Below are 17,045 nucleotides of genomic sequence, written 5' to 3'. Positions count from 1 at the left end.
CACTCTTGCAGCAAAGAAATTTTTCTTAGTATCCAACCTAAACCTCATCTACAACTCCCCAGGAGGAAGCTGGAGCCAGGGTGGGGTTGGTGTCCTCTTCTTAGCAAGAAAGGATACGACCAGAGGAAAGGATAGGACCAGAGGAAAGGACAGGACCAGAGAAAGCTGCATGAAGTTGCGCCAGGGGAGGTTCAGGCTGGACAGGAGAAGAATCTTCTTCCCTGAAAAACTGCCCAGGGAGGTGGTTGAATCCCCACGCCTGGAGCTCTTGGAAAGAGACAAGAGATGTGGTGCTGAGGGACGTGGTTTAGCACCAGCCTTGGTAGAATTAGAGCATGGTTGGACTCGCTGATCTTGGAGGGCTCTTCCACGCCGTTCCACGCTTCTCTGATTCTCTCCGAGGGAACGGTGCCCGCCTCCCCGCGGGACACTCCGGCAGCGCCCAGCCACAGCCCCGCCTCTCCTCCCCCCAACCTCTCCTCCCCCCAACCTCCCAGCCGAGCCCCTTCAGTCCCAACTCCCACCCTTCCCCATCCCCCCAACCCCGGGGGCCGGGCGCGGAGCAGCCGCGGGGGCGGTGGCAGCAGAGGCAGCGGGGAGGGGACAGCGCGGCGGGGCGGGCTTAGCGCGGCCGCCCCGTTCTGCTCCCGGAGCCGTGCCGAGCAGACGCAGGACAAGCGGCGGACGCGGCGGCTGGAAGAACGAACGGCGGCGGCTCCGCGGGCGCTCTCGCTGCCTCCCTCCATGCGCGGTGCGCGCCCGGCCGCGGGGCTTGCGCAGGTACGGGCACCGCCGCCGTGCTGCCTACCCTCCGGCTGCTTTCTGACTCCCCGCAGCACTTTTCCACCCCCCTTTTTTGCTCCTTTCCTCCTCCTTTTCAGTATTGTTATTGCTTAATTTTTTTTCTTTTTCGGATTTTAGTATTTAATTTTTTAAAAACATTTTAGTGATTTAACTTCAGGCTTTATTTTTATTCCTATTTTAATTTTTTTTCCTTCTTTTTTATTTTCATTTTTAGTCTTATTTTTACTTTTTAAAAATTCTTTTTTTTTTTAACTCTTATTTTCATTCTTATTTTTGATCTTCTTGTTTTCATTCTTGTTTTTACTTTTACCCTTATTTTTATTACTATTTTTCCTTCCCCCTGCCCCATCTCGGCGCCCAGGGCTGAGAGGAGGGAGGATTCCCCCTCCACACGTTTCTCCCCCCACCCCCCCAGACTGAGCTCCTCTCTCCCTCTCCCGGCAGCAGCGCGGCGGAGCGGAGCCGGAGCGGTGAGCGGAGATCGGCGGCAGGATGCGGCCGAGGGATGTCTGAGGCGGGCGGTGCGGCGGCGGCAGCCGGGCTGCCCCGGTGCCGTACCGGAGGAATTATGCGGGCGGCCTGGGGCTCCGTTTGGTGGTGCCTATGGCTGGCGGCGGCCGTCGGCGGGCTGCCGGCGGGGCGACGGGGCGGCGGGACGGCGGAGAGGAGCGGCGGACAGCCGGCAGGTAAGGGCTGAGCGACCGCGCACATGGTGCTCCGCGGGTCGTGACGGCGGTTCGGTTAGAGAGGTTGGTGGGGAACGGTATGAACCCTCACGCCCAGACCCTCTCGGAGGGTTGAAAGGGGGAGGATGGAGGCTGCTGGAATCGTCCGCGGGGCGGGAGATACAAACGCGGCACCGGGAAGGTTGCTCCGGGACTGGGGGGATGCGGCGTCCCTGCGGCTGGGGCGAGGCGCTGAGGCACCCAGCAGGGGGAAAAAAAAAAGGAGTTTAAAAGTGATCCCTATCTCCCAGAAGGCAAAAAGGGTTTTTAAGGATCGCGGTCTCTCAGGAGGGAAAAAGAAGTTTTAAGGTGGTTTCGGTCTCGCGGGAGAGGAGTGAAAAAGGGGTTTGAAGGAGTTGCCGGTTTCCCAGGGGAGGAAAAAAAAAAGGGGGGGGGGGGGGGGGGGGTGTTAAGGTGATCTTGCCCTCCCAGGAGGGGAAAAAAAAAAAAAAAGAAGAAAAAAGAGTTTAAGGTGATCTAGGTTTCCCAAGAGGGAAGAAAAAAAAAGGGGGGTTTAAGGGGATCCCGGTTTCCCCGGAGGAAAAGAAGGTTTTAAGGAGATCCCAGTCTTACAGGAGACAAAAAGGGGTTTAAGGGCTCCCGGGCTCCTGTAGCTCTCTCCCCGCCGGGGCCGAACAGGCAGCTCCCGGGGTTGAGCCGTGGCTGCCTCTCGGTCTGCGACTGGGAGCAGGAACGGTGTCTCTCAACGCCTGCAGCCGCCTTTGGAGCTGCCTGGGGCAACAGCCGCATCTCCAGCGCAGGGCTGAGGGCTCCGCGTGTGTGTGTTGGGCTGGGAAAAGTCAGAAAGGTCGCTGACAGCCGCATTTTGGGAGCAGAGCTGGAGCTGCTACAGCTCGGGATAGGCACAGGCTGGATCGGGGCTCAGGAGCCGTGGCTGTGCAGGAGCATCAGAGTTTGGTCTAGTGACAGGGTGGGTTTGGGTTGGAAAAGACCTTTCAGATCAAGTCTAACGAGCCTGGTGCTGAGCATGTCCCTCAGCACCACACCTCTGCCTCTTTGAAACACCTCCAGGGATGGGGATTCAACCACCTCCCTGAGCAGCCTGTGCCAGTCTTTGAGGACCCTTTTATAGAATGATAAAAATATTTTGGTCGTTAGAGACCTCTAAGCTCATCAAGTCCAACCATCAACCTAAGACCACCGTGGCCATTAAACCAGGTCCCCAAGTGCCATGTCCACACCTTTCTTGATCACCTCCAGGGATGATGACTCCACCACCTCCCTGGGCAGCCTGTTCCAATCCCTGACCACTCTTGCAGCAATTTTTTTTTTCTTAATATCCATCCTAAACCTCCCCTGGTGCACTTTTGGGCCATTCCTCTCTGCTTCAGCCCATTGCTCCAGCCTGTCCAGATCCCTCTCCAGAGCCTTCCTACCCTCCAGCAGGTCAACGTTCTCACCCAATTTAGTCTCCTCTACAAACTTATAGACAGTGCCCTCAGCCCCCTCACCCAGATCACTGAGAAAGATATTAAAGACAACTGCCCCCAGTGCTGAGCCCTGGGGGACACCACCTCAGGGAGCAAGTTTTCTAATGTCCAGCCTAACCCTTCCCATGTGCAACTTTCGGGGTGAGGCAGCGAAGAGTGGCAGCACTCCTGTTAGAAGTGAGGGGGGGGGAAAAAGTTAATAGGTCAGACAAAAGCTGCTGGCTTTGGAGTTTTCTTGTTATTTTTTTATATCAAACCCAGTGGGTTTGGAACTTGCTGTCTGTCCCCCTGTCCCCCCTGACACGCCTCAGCTGCTACCTGAGTCCCTGTTTATTTTGCAAAGCTCTTTAATGGAAGGGACGACCCCTCCACCACCACCACCCCCCCCCCACACACGCAACTCTCAGTCTTTTAGGTTTGCCATGCACCCAGCAGAAAGTTTCCATTGTTCAGGAAAGGGTTTGAAGCCTGTTTGCCAAAAAAAAAGTGACAGGGGAATAAATGGGCTTGGTGGAGGCTGGGGGTAAGGAGGGGGGGCAGGGGGGGCATTACTTTCATACCCCTTTTGGTTAAAGCTATAAATCACTCCTGGGCTTGGGTTTGTTTTCAAGAAAGTCCTAATAAAACACCAGATTCTCAGTGTAGCTCGTTTGGCTCATTTTTCACAGCCAAAAGAATTGATTTATGGGGCCAACATCTCGGCGACTTGGTCGGAGCAGATGAGGTCGGTGTGCGGGAGGAAGCGAGCAGCCCGTGCTGGGCTCAGGGGTGGGAAGTGGCAGAAGCAAAGTGTCCCCAAATCTACCCAGTTGCAGCCTCAGCCTGGATTATGTTTTGGTGCTGTCACTCAGTCGGTGGTGGTGAGCAGCCTCGGTGGCTGCCCTCGGCAGTCCTCCGGGTTTCCACCCACCCCTTCAAGCCTGGAGCTTGGTGGTGTGGTCAAGTGGTGTTTTGGGTGCTCCAAGACACCTTTACAAGTGCAGGCTTAAGGATGCTGTTTGCACTGTAACAAGTGGCATCCTTAGAGGTCACACTGAGGGAAGTGGTGATGTCCCTGAGCTGAGCATGGGGTTGGGATTTCCAGGGGCTCCAGTGGAGATCCTCAAGACACAATTCTCCTGCTGCTCTGTCAGCTCCCTGCAAAGCAAATCTGTGAGCTGAGCGTTGGGCTGGAATTTCAAGGGGCTCTGGTGGAAATCATAGAATCAGACTCATAGAATCACCTGGTTGCAAAAGACCTTGAGATTGAGTCCAACCCAGTATGGATGAATAGGACAGAATTAACCATAACCTAAAATCTTCCTGTACACAACTGTTAGACCATGTCCCTGAGCTCCTCATCCAAGCTGCTTTTAAACACCTCCAGGTTTAAGTGTGCCTGTCCATCTCATGGGCATCCAGTTTGTCCAAGAGAATCCTCAGGACAGGCTCTTCTGCTGCTTGGTCAGCTTGCTCCAAAGCAAAGCTGTCACTGTCAAACCTCCTTGGTACTCCCTGGGAGCACAATTCAGCCCCAAGTGGAGAGCTGCTCGTAAACCCAGTGCCCAGGGATGTCTCCTGGGGTTGCCTCATCACGGGGAGCTGCTGGAGGCTCCTGTGGGCAGGGGGCTGTGAGGACAAGGAGCTTTGTGATGCCAGTGGCTCTTCCACCAGCAGCCACGTGTGTGGGGAAGAATGAAGCCAGTGCTGCTCGCCCAGCTCCACACCAAAGCCAGGAGCCCCACCAGCACAAGGACACCCATCCAACCTGGGAGAGGGGAGGGGGGAAAAAAGGTGGTGCAAAAGAAACAGTAAAGAATCTAAACCTTTGGAGACGAGTTAAACACATTTTTACTTTTTCAGTCTTTTTTGGAGTGGAAGGGTCAAAAGCAAATTCTTTCTCCTCATCAAATGGACCATGGGGTATTGGCTCATTACTGAGGGTTGTTGTTCGCTGGGCTTTGCGTTTACAGTCCAAGGTCTTATTTTCCATAAAGGGGCTTGGAAGGATTTTTCCCCAGTGATCTAATTCTCCACACGGGGCTGTGAAGGCTGTAACAGCTACTGCTTTGTGCCTGCGCTCAGCTACATAAAACACACATTGAGGGCAGGCGTGCTGGAGGTATGTGTGTGTTTGCTAATATCAATACTCGCTATTAGCAGAGGTTTGGGGGGGTGGGGGGAGATGCAGGTTTTAACATCTCCGCAGGGAGGTGTTGGGCTGTTGGCAGGAAGGAGGCAGATGGTGGGGCTGGTGCTGAATAGAAGCTAAAACTCAAAACACCAGGGGCCTCATCTGGGCTGAGTTTCGCTCCTCTCCCTTTCTCAGGGCCGCTGCAGGAAGAACAATGTCAAATTTCTTTCCTTCCTCCCCCTCTACCCTTCTTCTTTTTTTCACCCCCCCCCCTCCTTTTTATTTTTTTTTTATGAATGAATGAAAGTAGAGAGGCGAGGCAGGATTGAATGTGTTTGTCATTCAGGGGCTATGACAGAGATGATTAGGGAGGTCAGTGAACTCCTTTGCAGCCCTGAGCATGCGGTCACTCTATTCAGCAGGCACAGAATAGACAGCGATATAAAAAAGCCCGTCCAATTTGCATTAGTATGCAGATAAAGATATTACTTGGTACGATTGGTGAATGTCAAGTAACACTGCCTGTTTTCTTAGGGAGCAGACTGACTGAAACACCAGCATTTTGCTTTTCAAAACTCCTGATAACCAGCCTGACTCCTCCTGTGGCTGCTCTCCCTGTGTCTGGCCGCTGCCGGCATACGTGAGAAAGGGGAACTGCAGAGCTTCCTAGGGTTGCTGTTGGCACTGGTTGGCTGCTGAAGCTGTCTCTGGGTGTTGAAGGAGTTGTATAGAATCAGAGAACTGTTGAGGTTGACATGATCAAGTCCAACGGCTCACCTTGAGCTCACAATCTCACCACTTCTACTAAACCATGTCCCTCAGCACCGTAGCCACACATCTTTTAAATACCTCCAGGGATGGTGACTCCAACACCTCCCTGGGCAGCCTGTTCCAGTGCCTGAGAATCCTTTCTGCGAAGAAACTCTTCCAAATACCCAGCTTGAATCTTCCTTTGCACAACTTGAGGCCATTTCATCTTGTCCTATCAAGCTGGGTCAGATGGAACCTCCTGGGTTCCAGCTGGTGCCCCAAGACAGCTATTAAGGTTTGAGCCGGTTTGTGTGGGAAGGGGAGAGCTCCCCCAGTCTGTCAGGAGCAGGAAACCAAAGTTGCCTGGTATGACACTGCAGTCCAATTGTCACCCAGAGTTGTTGCACAAGTTTTCCAGCCAAAGGAATGGAAAAGGGGCCATTTCAGGAATTTTCTTAAGTTATATGAGAGGCCATATCCCAATTGCTGTGAGGGAACTGGTGATAAGCTGGCTGAGATGTTTTTCTTCATACCTGAAAGGAGGTTGGAGTGAGGTGGAGATTGATCTCTTCTCCTTAGTAGTGACAGAGTGAGAGGCAATGGCCTGAAATTGTGCCAGGGAGGTTTAGATTGGAGATTGGGAAAAACTTTGCTGCAAGAGAGGTCAGGGATTGGAACAGGCTGCCCAGGGAGGTGGTGGAGTCCCCATCCCTGGAGGTGTTTGAGAAACCTGTGGATGTGGCACCTGGGGACATGGTTTAATGGCCACGGTGGTGGTGGGCTAATGGTTGGACTTGGTGATCTTGGAGCTGTATTCCAGATGAAACAATTCTATGATTCTGTGTAGCTGGTGGCAGCTGGGCTCTGAGAATCTTTCAGCCTGCCCCAGTGAGGGGTCCAAGGTGCAGGGCAGGGCGGTCTGCGTCGCTCCGCTTTGTGTGTCTGAGCGTTTCAAGGTTCACCCTGAAATTCTATGATTCTATGATAAATTAGAAGGGTATTGAAGTGAGTGTCAAATGACACCAACCATCCCCGGAGCTGACCTCAGGGTTTACCCCTTCAAACCCTCTCAAAAGATTCTCTTAGATAGTGATGGTTGCTTCCTACTTTGTGCTTGAGACCAGAAATGCTTGAGATTCAGTTTGAAAGTTTTGAGCTTCGAAGCTGATCCATTTGTTCTCATTAGCAGCACGCAGCTAAAAAAAACCCCAACACCCCCCCCCCAAAAAAAAGCTAAATAAGACTTTAACATTGAGACTAGTGTCTTTTACTGAGCAATAAAAGAAGAGGACACATGTGTAGGATGATGAAATGTGGCTTCTTTTCCTTTTTTAAAATCTTAGTTACTTAGCTGGCAAATAGCAAACTCCAAAGTCTGTCGCAGCGCAGAGATGGACTCATTAATGAATTTGATGCTAGCTGTGTGGCTTCATGTCTTCTAGGCATATTGACAAGGGTCACTCCAATTAAATCTGAGGGGGTTTTGCAGGATTTTTTGTTGTTGTTGTTGTTGTTGTTCCTTCCCTTTTCCTTTAATTAAGACTTTATTAACAACCACTGAGTAGGGAACGTGATGAAAGTAAATCTCCAAACCGTGCGGCCAAGTGTTGATCTGCTAATTAAATCAGGCAGTTAAATTAAGCCACTCTGACCAGCATGGTAACGTTTATGACTGCTTCCAGCAAATCTTCAGAGCTGGTTGGGAAAAGTCTACCTGTCCCAGGACCTGCCTAAGCCTGGCTTTCCAAGTCACTTACTAAAGAAGCCTTGATTGTTGCACCCCTGCTGCATCAGGACCGTTTCCATCCAGTGGAGCCCAGGCTGCTGTCTGGACAAAGCTGAATTGTTTTCTTCAAAGATGGAAACTTTTCCCCATGAGAGGAGTCAGACATTGGAACATCTCTTGGACATCTCCCAAGGGAAGCAGTGGATTCCTCTGCATGGGACAGTTTGAAGACTCAGCTTGACAGGGTGCTGGGCCAGCTCATTTCAACTACTCCATCACCTAGAAGGGTTGGACCAGGTGATCCTTGAGATCCCTTCCAACCTGGCCCTCTGTGGTTCTGTGACATTTCACATGAAGCTGGAACAGGACTTTTTTCCCCCCTCTTCTTTATAAGGCTGGGAAACCGAATTTTTCCTCTTAAAATATGGTCAATAAAAGCAAACTTGGATATCCAACAAACTGCTTAGAAAGCTGCCTTCCCTGAAGACTTGGTGCAGGCATCTGCTGCATCACTTAGAGACCCTAAAAGATGGGGAATCAGCCCATTTTCTGAGTGCTTAATAAAATCTCCAGTGCATGAAAGTGGTTGACCAAGATGTGCTTGCTCTGTCAGCTGGCACACAGAGCTTTAGCTGAACCTCAGTTTCAGCTGAGGTTAGGGCATGCAGGGCTTTTTTTGGCTGGTCATTGAGGTGTGTGGGGTCCTAGGCAAGAGCCCTGAGGCTTCTGAATAGTTGGAGAGGTGCCTGTGTTCCTCTCACAGCTTAGGGATTTTTCCCCCCCCGCAGTTTTCAGTGGATGTGGAGTAAAGCTTCACAGGAGTGTCACAGATTGGGGAATTTCTACTAAAAATGAAGGTGAAATTCCCTCCCCAGCTGGGTGACTTTTACCCAAGCAAGGCTGTGCCCGGTGGAGACAATCAATCAAACCAACTGTATTCAAACAAGGAAATGGAATAAAATGAGACTCATCTCTTTCTCCTAGTGTGCTACATTGAATGCTTTGGGTTGGAAGGGACCTTTAAGATGATCTAGTATCAACCCCACTGCCCTGGGCAGGGACACCACCTACTAGCCCAGCTTGCTCAAGGCATGCCACCTGTCATTAAATACCTCCAGGGAGGGACCATTCATAACCTCCCCAGGCAACCTGTTCCAGTGTCTCACCACCCTCACTGTAATCCTTATAATTTCTGTGTCTTGGGAGTTTGCCTGGCTCTGCATACCCATTTTCTTTCTTTCTTTCTTTTTTTTTTGCCTCCTCCCTGACCCTTAAAAAAAAAACCCCAAAATACCCCCAAAAAACCCCAAACCAGCTCAAAATTGCCTGCTGACTCAGCCCCCTCCGAGCCATCCAACAGTGTGGTTTGATGGAGCTGTTTCAGTGGGTGCCATTTCATCTCTTTTCATCCTAGTTAGTTAATAAACTTTTTATTCTCCTCCACGTAGCAGGCTGGATGCCAGGGTGGATGATGGCTTGGTAAAGAGTTGCTTTACAGCTTCTGGGTTGTGTTGGCTTTTTTTTTTCTTCAGCAGATGGGCCTGTGGTTGAGCAAAGCCATCCATGGTATGAAAGCAGCCACTTCTGGCTGGGAGGAGTAAATCTGATAGCAGCACCTATGCAAACTTGGGCTTAAACCCATGTCTAAAGACACATACAGTGCTGAAAGTGCCTTAAAATACCTTGTTGTACCCTGACTTTTTTTTTTCCCCCCCTTGGCTTCCTGCATTTATCATTTTAATGTTTTGCCCCTTTTTTGGCCATTTTAGTGGTGACCTTGAGCAGTTTGACTCAATGATCTTAAAAGGTCTCTTTGAATGAAAGCACTTCTGTGATTTTTAAACACTCACAGCAACTGTTTTCAGCTGCTAGCCCCCTCTTTCCAGTAGTTATGACTGCAGCCTACTAAATCAAGCATTGGAACAGGCTGCCCAGGGAGGTGGTGGAGTCACCATCCCTGGAGGTGTTCAAAAAATCTGTGGACATAGCCCCTGGGGGCATGGTTTAGTGGCCATGGTGGTGTTAGAGTGCCAGTTCCACTTGCTCTTAGAGGTCTTTTCTAACCTTAATGATTCTATGATTCTGTCTGAAAACACCTACAATGCTGAAAAATGCCTTAAAATACCTTGTTGAGCCCTGACTTTACTTTCCCTGGCTTCCTACACTTGCCAATGTACTGGTTTGCCCCTTCCTGTGGCCATTTGGCTGGCGATCTTACTTACAGAAAAAAAGCAGCCTTTTCTGTGAAGTGGAGCTGGCTGCCCACTGCCCCCTTTCCACAGCTCCCAGCTTGGGTTGTCAAGTGCCCTGGGCATGATGTGAAGCCCTGGATATGTGAGGAAGAGCTTTATTCCTGCAGTGAAGGCAGGAATCCCTGGTGTGCTTACACCTACAGTGTCTTGCTCCTTGGCTTGCCTGACCAGGAAGTTTCTGTAATATCAAAAGCAAACAAAACCTGTGAGATATGAGCTGAGTAAAACCTTTGGTAAACTTAGTAGTTAAAATGTGAAAGGTAATCAGATGTAAACCTGCCCTATTACTCTGATAGACTATCTGGGGTGGGGGTGGGGGTTGCCTCCTTCAGGTCAGCAGGGACTAGCCAGGTTGTGAAATGAGTTGTGGGTTTCCTTTTTGCTCTGGCAGTCAGGTTACACGACAGAGCAAAGCTTTTTTCTCGGAAGAACAGCAGCCCAATCCAGTAAGAAAACATTTCTCCAGCAACTGCTTGGGTTTCAGATGGATTCATCTAAAAAAGGTGTGGTATTTCTGGTGGAGTGGGGGGTAGAGCTTGTGTGCTGGCCTGGCGCTCTCACATCCAGCGAGCAGGGGAGGAGAAAGAGTTGGTTAAACAAAACAAACAACAGCAAAAAAAAGGTTAGGTTAAAACTTGGAAGGAGGCTTCCTTATCTCAGGGAACTGTATGCAAAACAGTCCCCATGTGCTCACACGTTCAGCATCTGTGAGAGTCTGGGGCTGTGCCATCTCTGCCGGTTGCGAGGGGTTAAACGTCTTGAATGACTCAGAAGCCAGAGAGGCTTCCAAGCTTTCGGGTGAGGAAAGGACGCAGTCTAGAGCTGCGCTCTGCCAGCAAGCAAAGCTGGCACCCAGGGACTGCAACTGTGAGCAGGGCAGCTACCTGCAGATGTGCAGCTACCTGCAGATAGAATGGAATGGAATGGAATGGAATGGAATGGAATGGAATGGAATGGAATGGAATGGAATAGAATAGAATAGAATAGAATAGAATAGAATAGAATAGAATAGAATAGAATAGAATAGAATAGACCAGGTTGGAAGAGACCTTTGAGATCATCGAGTCCAACCTATCACCCAACACTATCTAATCAACCAAACCATGGCACCAAGCACCCCATCCAGTCTCTTCCTAAACACCTCCAATGATGGTGACTCCACCACCTCCCTGGGCAGCACATTCCAATGGCCAATCTCTCTTTCTATGAAGAACTTCTTCCTAGCATCCAGCCTAAACCTCCCCTGGCACAGCTTGAGACTCTGTGCTCTTGTTCTGGTGCTGGTTGCCTGGGAGAAGAGACCAACCCCCACCTGGCTACAACCTTCCTTCAGGTAGCTGAAGACAGCAATAAGGTCTCCCCTGAGTCTCCTCTTCTCTAGGCTAAGCAACCCCAGCTCCCTCAGCCTCTCCTCATAGGGATTGTGCTCCAAACCCCTCCCCAGCTGTGTTGCCCTGCAGATGTGCAGCTACCTGACTCTTGGTAGCCTGTTGTCTGGGTTGTTTTCTTCCCTCCCTTTTTTCGCCCAAGGAGCCAAGCCATCACTGCATCCCTTTGTTTGAGTATAAGGTTGTTAGGGAAAGGAAGCAACAGATGATCATGGAATTGGTTTGGTTGGAAAATACTTCAAAGATTGTCCAGCCCTTCAACCCAACACCACCCCTGCCATTAAACCATGTCCCAAAATGCCATGTCCACACATTTCTTGAACACCTCCAGGGATGGGGACTCTACCACCTCCCTTGGCAGCCTCTCCCAATCCCTGACCACTCTGTCAGGAGAGAAGTTTTTCCTAACCTCCAACCTAAACCTCCCCTGACACAATTTCAGGCCATTTCCTCTTATTCTATCACTTGGTACTAGGGAGAAGAGACCCACCTGGCTCCAAGCTCCTTTCAGAGAGGTGTAGAGATAAATAAAATCTCCTCTCAGCCTCCTTTCCTCCAGGTTGACAACCCCAGGTCCCAGGTCTGTTCTCCAGACCCTTCACCCATCATGGTGCACCATGAAATGGCAGAGACCTGCCAGTGTGACAGCCCTGGTCAGTTTACCTTGGTTTAAGGCTTTTGTCTTGGAGTGTTTTGTAGTTCTGCTTTTATTGCCCTGGACTACCTGGTGCTGCTGCTCAGAAGGAATCTCCTGGTGTGTTTCAGCTGATGGAGTTAAATCAGTAAGGTTTTGGAGACCAAACCTCTTCTAGGCTCTAAGGACTGGGCTAGTACCCAGAAGTAATGGAGTGGAAGCAGTTCACCTGGGGAGTCGGCAAAATAGCTGGGTAATGCTTAGGGGGCAAAGGGTGGTGGTTCTGTGGTGTGTAGGTGAGCTCTCACTGGTGCCAAGAGAGAGGAGCAATGCAAAGTAATAGGCAAGAAGCTGAGAACTTGACTCTGAGAGAAAGCTCCTAAGGATGAGAGCATCCAGAGGCCCTTGCCATAAAAAGCAGGTGGCCCCTGGCCTCGGTGGAGGCGGATGCAGACATGGTCCCCACAGCAGGACCCCAGTCCCAGGAGATAGAATAGAATAGAATAGAATTAACCAGGTTGGAAGAGACCTTCGAGATCATCGTGTCCAACCTATCATCCGACACCACCTAATCAACTAAATCATACAACCAAGCATCCTGTCAAGCCTCGCCCTGAACACCCCCAGCGTCGGCGACCCCACCACCTCCTCAGGCAGCCCATTCCATGGTCTCCATGCCTGGTCTCCTGTGATGCTAGTGGTGACTGAGGGACTTACTTTGGAGGCACTCATCATGGTGTGGGGCAGAGGAGGTTATGTGAAGCCCTGAAGCTCTTTCTGCTCTGTGCTCCATGGGGTATCCCTGGGCTGACAACTCCTCCTCCCTTATTCGCTCCCCCCGGAGAAGGCAAAATACTCGTCTGGGAAGGTTTTGATTTTGAGGACAAGGAAGCTGTGGGAGATGTTCCTGGGTGCAAAATGACAAGACCAGCCTTTATCAGCTTCACACTTTCCCTGTCAAAAAGCTGAAAAGCTCCTAAGGATTGGATTTTTAATTTTCCTTGGATGCTTGGCAGAGCTTGTAAAGATCCTTCGTGGCGAGTTTGGCTCCCGGGCTGGAGGCTTGTTGCTCTTTGTTTGGGGGGTTTTGCTGTCTCTGCTGCTTGTGGTCCTGTAAAAATAATAATGAGGTCCTGATCTTGTGCCTATTGAATCCCAAGCTAAAAAGCCCCCATTGATTTCCAAGGGAGCAGGCTGAAGCCCTTCACAGATCGTGGTGGGAGCAGCTATTTAGCATAAGCAGGGATTGTTTGGGAAGTTCTCTAATGACCCAAACATTTTAACAAGCAGAGGAAACTCCAGTGAGTAAAAGGGGCTCCCTGGTTTGGGGGGGGGATGGGGAGATGCCCAGTGCTGCTTCATGGGGGAGATCCCTGGAGCTGGCTCTCTGTGGCCTCCTGTTCTTTTCAACCTGCTCTAACACAGAGACCTTCACTTCCCATCTTGGTTTTTATACTCTGTGGTCTCCTGGTCCTCTCACCCTGCTGTAACATGGACCTTTTGCTTCCCATCTTGGGTTTTATACTCTCTGTAGTCTTCTGGTCCTCTCACCCTGCTGGAACATGGACCTTTTGTTTCCCATCTTGGGTTTTATACTCTCTGTAGTCTTCTGGTCCTCTCACCCTGCTGGAACATGGACCTTTTGCTTCCCATCTTGGGTTTTATACTCTCTGTAGTCTTCTGGTCCTCTCACCCTGCTGGAACATGGACCTTTTGCTTCCCATCTTGGGTTTATACTCTCTGTGGTCTCCTATTCCTCTCAGTCTGCTGTTACACAGACCTTCACCTTCATGGAATCCCAGCATTGTGGAGGTTGGACAGGACCTCTGGAGATCATCTGCTCCAATCCCCTTGCTAGAGTAGGTTCTCCTGGATCTGGATGAGATTGCACAGGAATGCATCCAGGCAGGATTTGAGTCTCCAGAGGAGGAGACTCCACAACCTCTCTTTGCTTCCCATCTTGGTTTTTGTATCTCCAGCTTTGATACAAGCAGGCAGCAGCATCACAGCCAGAAGTCACAGGCTTCCTGTGACTCTGGTGCGAGTCCTGTGTGGATCCTGTGGGAGAAATTCCCTCCCAGCAAAATATTGCAGTGGCCAGTTCAGAGACCCTAGGTCTGGAACTAACTGGTGGTTTGATTCGGGCTCAGAATTGTTTAACTTCTCATTATAGGGGGTCTACAGGCAGGCTGGGGCTCAGGCCACAGGGAGGCTGGGGCCACCAAGATCCAGGTTCACTTCTGTGGGGCCAAGATCCCACAGAAGAGCTTTCCCAGCACTGCATGGGCAGGCAGAGCAGGAGAGGAGTTTGCTTAGAGGACTGGGATGTTGTTTTTTTCCCCTCCATCTCTCTCTCTCTTTCATGTGCAAGACTCTAACAAATTCCCTCCCAGCCAAATATTTCAGCAGGCACAAAAAATTCCCTCCCAGCAAAGTATTTCAGTGGCCTGTCTTGAGACCCTAGGTCTTGAGCTAGCTTGTGATTTCATTTTGGTTTAAAATGCTTTAACTTCTCTAGGCAATTCCTCCTAGGCAAGTGCTGGCTGTGGGGTTTTCTTTATGGGTTTGGTTTTGTGTGTGTGTGTGTGTGTGTGTCTAGCTGGTGGCAGGATCTGTGCCAGATGACCATGCTGGTGGCCATGGCCAGATGACCATACTGATTGCCCAAGGTGTGCTTTGGGAGATGGGGGGTATCAGAGCTGCAAGTGAAGAGGAAGAAGCAGTTGCAATGGGAAGATTAGGGGGTTAGGTGCATGTGCAACCAGAGATAAATCCTCTGTGAGCCTGTCTTTAATTGCAAGAATGATTGGAATTAGGCATCGTAGCATCTCTCCCGATCTGTATCATCTGCATCTCTACAAGTAAAGCATTTCTGGGGTGGGAGAAGAGGAAACCCCCCTAGATTTTAATCTGCTTTTGGTAGCCAATGTGTCTGCTTTTTGAAAGGGCATATTTCTCCCTGTCTCAGAGTACCCAGCCTTGTTGACAGTAAACAACTGTCACTTGGCAGCTTATGAAAGCAGGAGAATGTTTAAGAAAACATGTCCAGTTTAAATAGTTATGTTAATAAGCTGGGGATTGATGGAGAAGCTGGGGAAGGGGAGGGGTGCTGCTAAAGGGAGGTGCATAAATTATGGGATTTGGTGCACTGAGAAGGGGAACTGGGAGGGAATGCAGCTGGAGAAGCAGCTAAAACAAATGCTGGAGTGGTTTGTAGAGCTGGTGTGTTATGCATGATTTCACAGCTTTCTGTGAAGGCATTGGGATTATTTGGACAGGCATTGGAACAGGCTGCCCATGGAGGTGATGGAGTCCCCATCCCTGGAGGTGTTCAAGAAACCTGTGGCCATGGCACTTCAGGACGTGGGTTAGTGGTGGTGGTGTGTTGATGGTTGGACTGAATGATCTCAGAGGGCTTCTCCATCCTTCATGAGTCTATGATTTTGTTGTTCTAGAGAAAGCTCAGAAAGCCTCCTCCTTGAATTGTGAGGTGGGTTGAGTCCCAAGGGTGGGGTAAGCCTGAGGACTGGGAGCACAGTATGGCCACTGACCAGCCCTAATGGTGCTTCATGCCCTGCAGGCAGCACTTAGCCTTTGCAGCCGCCCTGCTGCATCCTCAGCCTTCACAGGGGTGATGGGAAAAGGTGGCTGCAAGTTGGACTCAACGATCTTGGAGGCCTTCTCCAACCAAAACTATTCTATGATTCCAGGAAATTCAAGGAGTGCTGGGCGCAGTTCTGGGTGCCCCAGCACAAGAAGGACAGAATACTGCAGTGAGTCCAGCACAGGGCCATGAAGATGCTGAGGGGACTGGAACATCTCTCATATGGGGAAAGGCTGAGAGAGCTGGGGCTGTTTAGCCTGGAGAGGAGGAGGCTGAGGGGATGGTCTCATTAATGCTTGCAAATATCTAAGGGTGGCAGAGCCTTGGAGCAGGCTGGCCAGAGAGGTTGTGGAGTCTCCATCTCTGGAGACTTCAGGGCCCACCTGGATGTGTTCCTGTGTGATCCTGCTCTGGCAGGGGGGTGGACTTGATGATCTTCAGTGGTCCCTTCCATCCCCTACCTTTCTCTGATTCTATGATTCAAGGAAACTCTGCCTCCCAGTTTGAGAGCTGATTAACTACAGGGCAGGGGGGGTGGAAGAAGGAAAGTTTGAAGCAGCAGATGGTGGCCTCTCTGCATCCCTGCCCAAAGTTGCTACAAATCCATCATCCAGCTCCTTCTGAGTTAAAGACTCATGAGCCTAGTGAGTGATGAGCAAGAGCAAAGCATTTATTCCAGCTCGGGCCAAAGGCATCAGTGTTGAGAGCAGAATGAGGGAGGTCCTGGTGTCAGGCACTTCAAATCTCTAATTAGGCAGAAAAACGTGTTTCAGGCTGTCCAGGCTGCTGGGCTCTTGGCTCAGGGACAGGAGTGTATGGTGCTGTTGTGGCATGCCGGTGTTAGCCCGGGAGATTCTGGGTCAAGCCGCCTTCCCGCACGCCCAGCTCCGTCCCAGCTGGGATACAGTGTAAATGCAGTCAATACTCTCCAGAGCTGTAGTAAATGCAGTGTAGATACTATGTCACACATCCTCACCCTTCAGCCTGGCTTGTCTCAGAGGGGGCACTTTGACAGCAGAGCCTTTAGAAGGATACAGTTGTCTGATTGGAAAAGACCTAAAGGTAATTGAGTCCAACCATAACCTATCATTAACCTCAGTGCCTGACTTTCAGACAAGCTCAGCCCCTGGGTGGCTGCTGGCCTGAATTTGTATCATCCTCATTTTCCATCTGCCTAAGAGAAGTGGCTGTTTTCTTTCTCCCTTGGCTTGCCTGTCACCATGACCATCCCTACGGTCACTACCATGTCCACCTCCCTTGGATGCTTGTTCACAGACAGAAGGAGGTTTTAGAAGTGTTTGTGGTGGGGGAAGGAAAGGAAAAGCCGGGGAAATCAGATTTTAGGGGATGAGGCAGGTGTCCAAAAGTGCTGTGGAAGTTCCTCGGCTTGTAGGTAGGAGCAGCCACGTCCTGCTGCTGGTCACTGGAAGCAGCCCTCTGTAGAGGGTCTGCATTGCCTTCTGGCAGCATTAAAATACCTGTGTGGAGAGGTGTCCAACCTGCTTCTACCAGAGCCTAACAGAGTTGGTAGAAGATGATGGTTCTGGGAGCACTAAAACTGCTTGGAGGGAGTGGGAACCAAGACACGCATGACTTCC

The 17,045-nt window shown here is 50.6% G+C and overlaps 1 protein-coding gene across 4 annotated transcripts in view; it reads left to right on the top strand.

The window, feature by feature from the left end:
- Nucleotides 1-672: 672 nt before the first annotated feature.
- FGFR3 (fibroblast growth factor receptor 3) overlaps nt 673-17,045 on the top strand; it is a 63,337-nt gene continuing 46,964 nt past the window's right edge. For 3 of the 4 annotated variants that reach the window (XM_054172396.1, XM_054172395.1, XM_054172393.1), the window contains exons 1-2: nt 673-780; nt 1,249-1,490. In XM_054172396.1, the coding sequence (XP_054028371.1) occupies nt 1,310-1,490 (181 nt within the window). In that variant the 5' untranslated portion in view covers nt 673-780; nt 1,249-1,309. The remainder of the gene's footprint in view (nt 781-1,248; nt 1,491-17,045) is intronic. The other variant, XM_054172394.1, reaches the window with a different exon arrangement.

This window comes from Dryobates pubescens, chromosome 23, assembly GCF_014839835.1.
Source record: "Dryobates pubescens isolate bDryPub1 chromosome 23, bDryPub1.pri, whole genome shotgun sequence".
Taxonomy (NCBI): domain Eukaryota; kingdom Metazoa; phylum Chordata; class Aves; order Piciformes; family Picidae; genus Dryobates; species Dryobates pubescens.
This window is presented reverse-complemented; position numbering and strand designations above follow the sequence as displayed.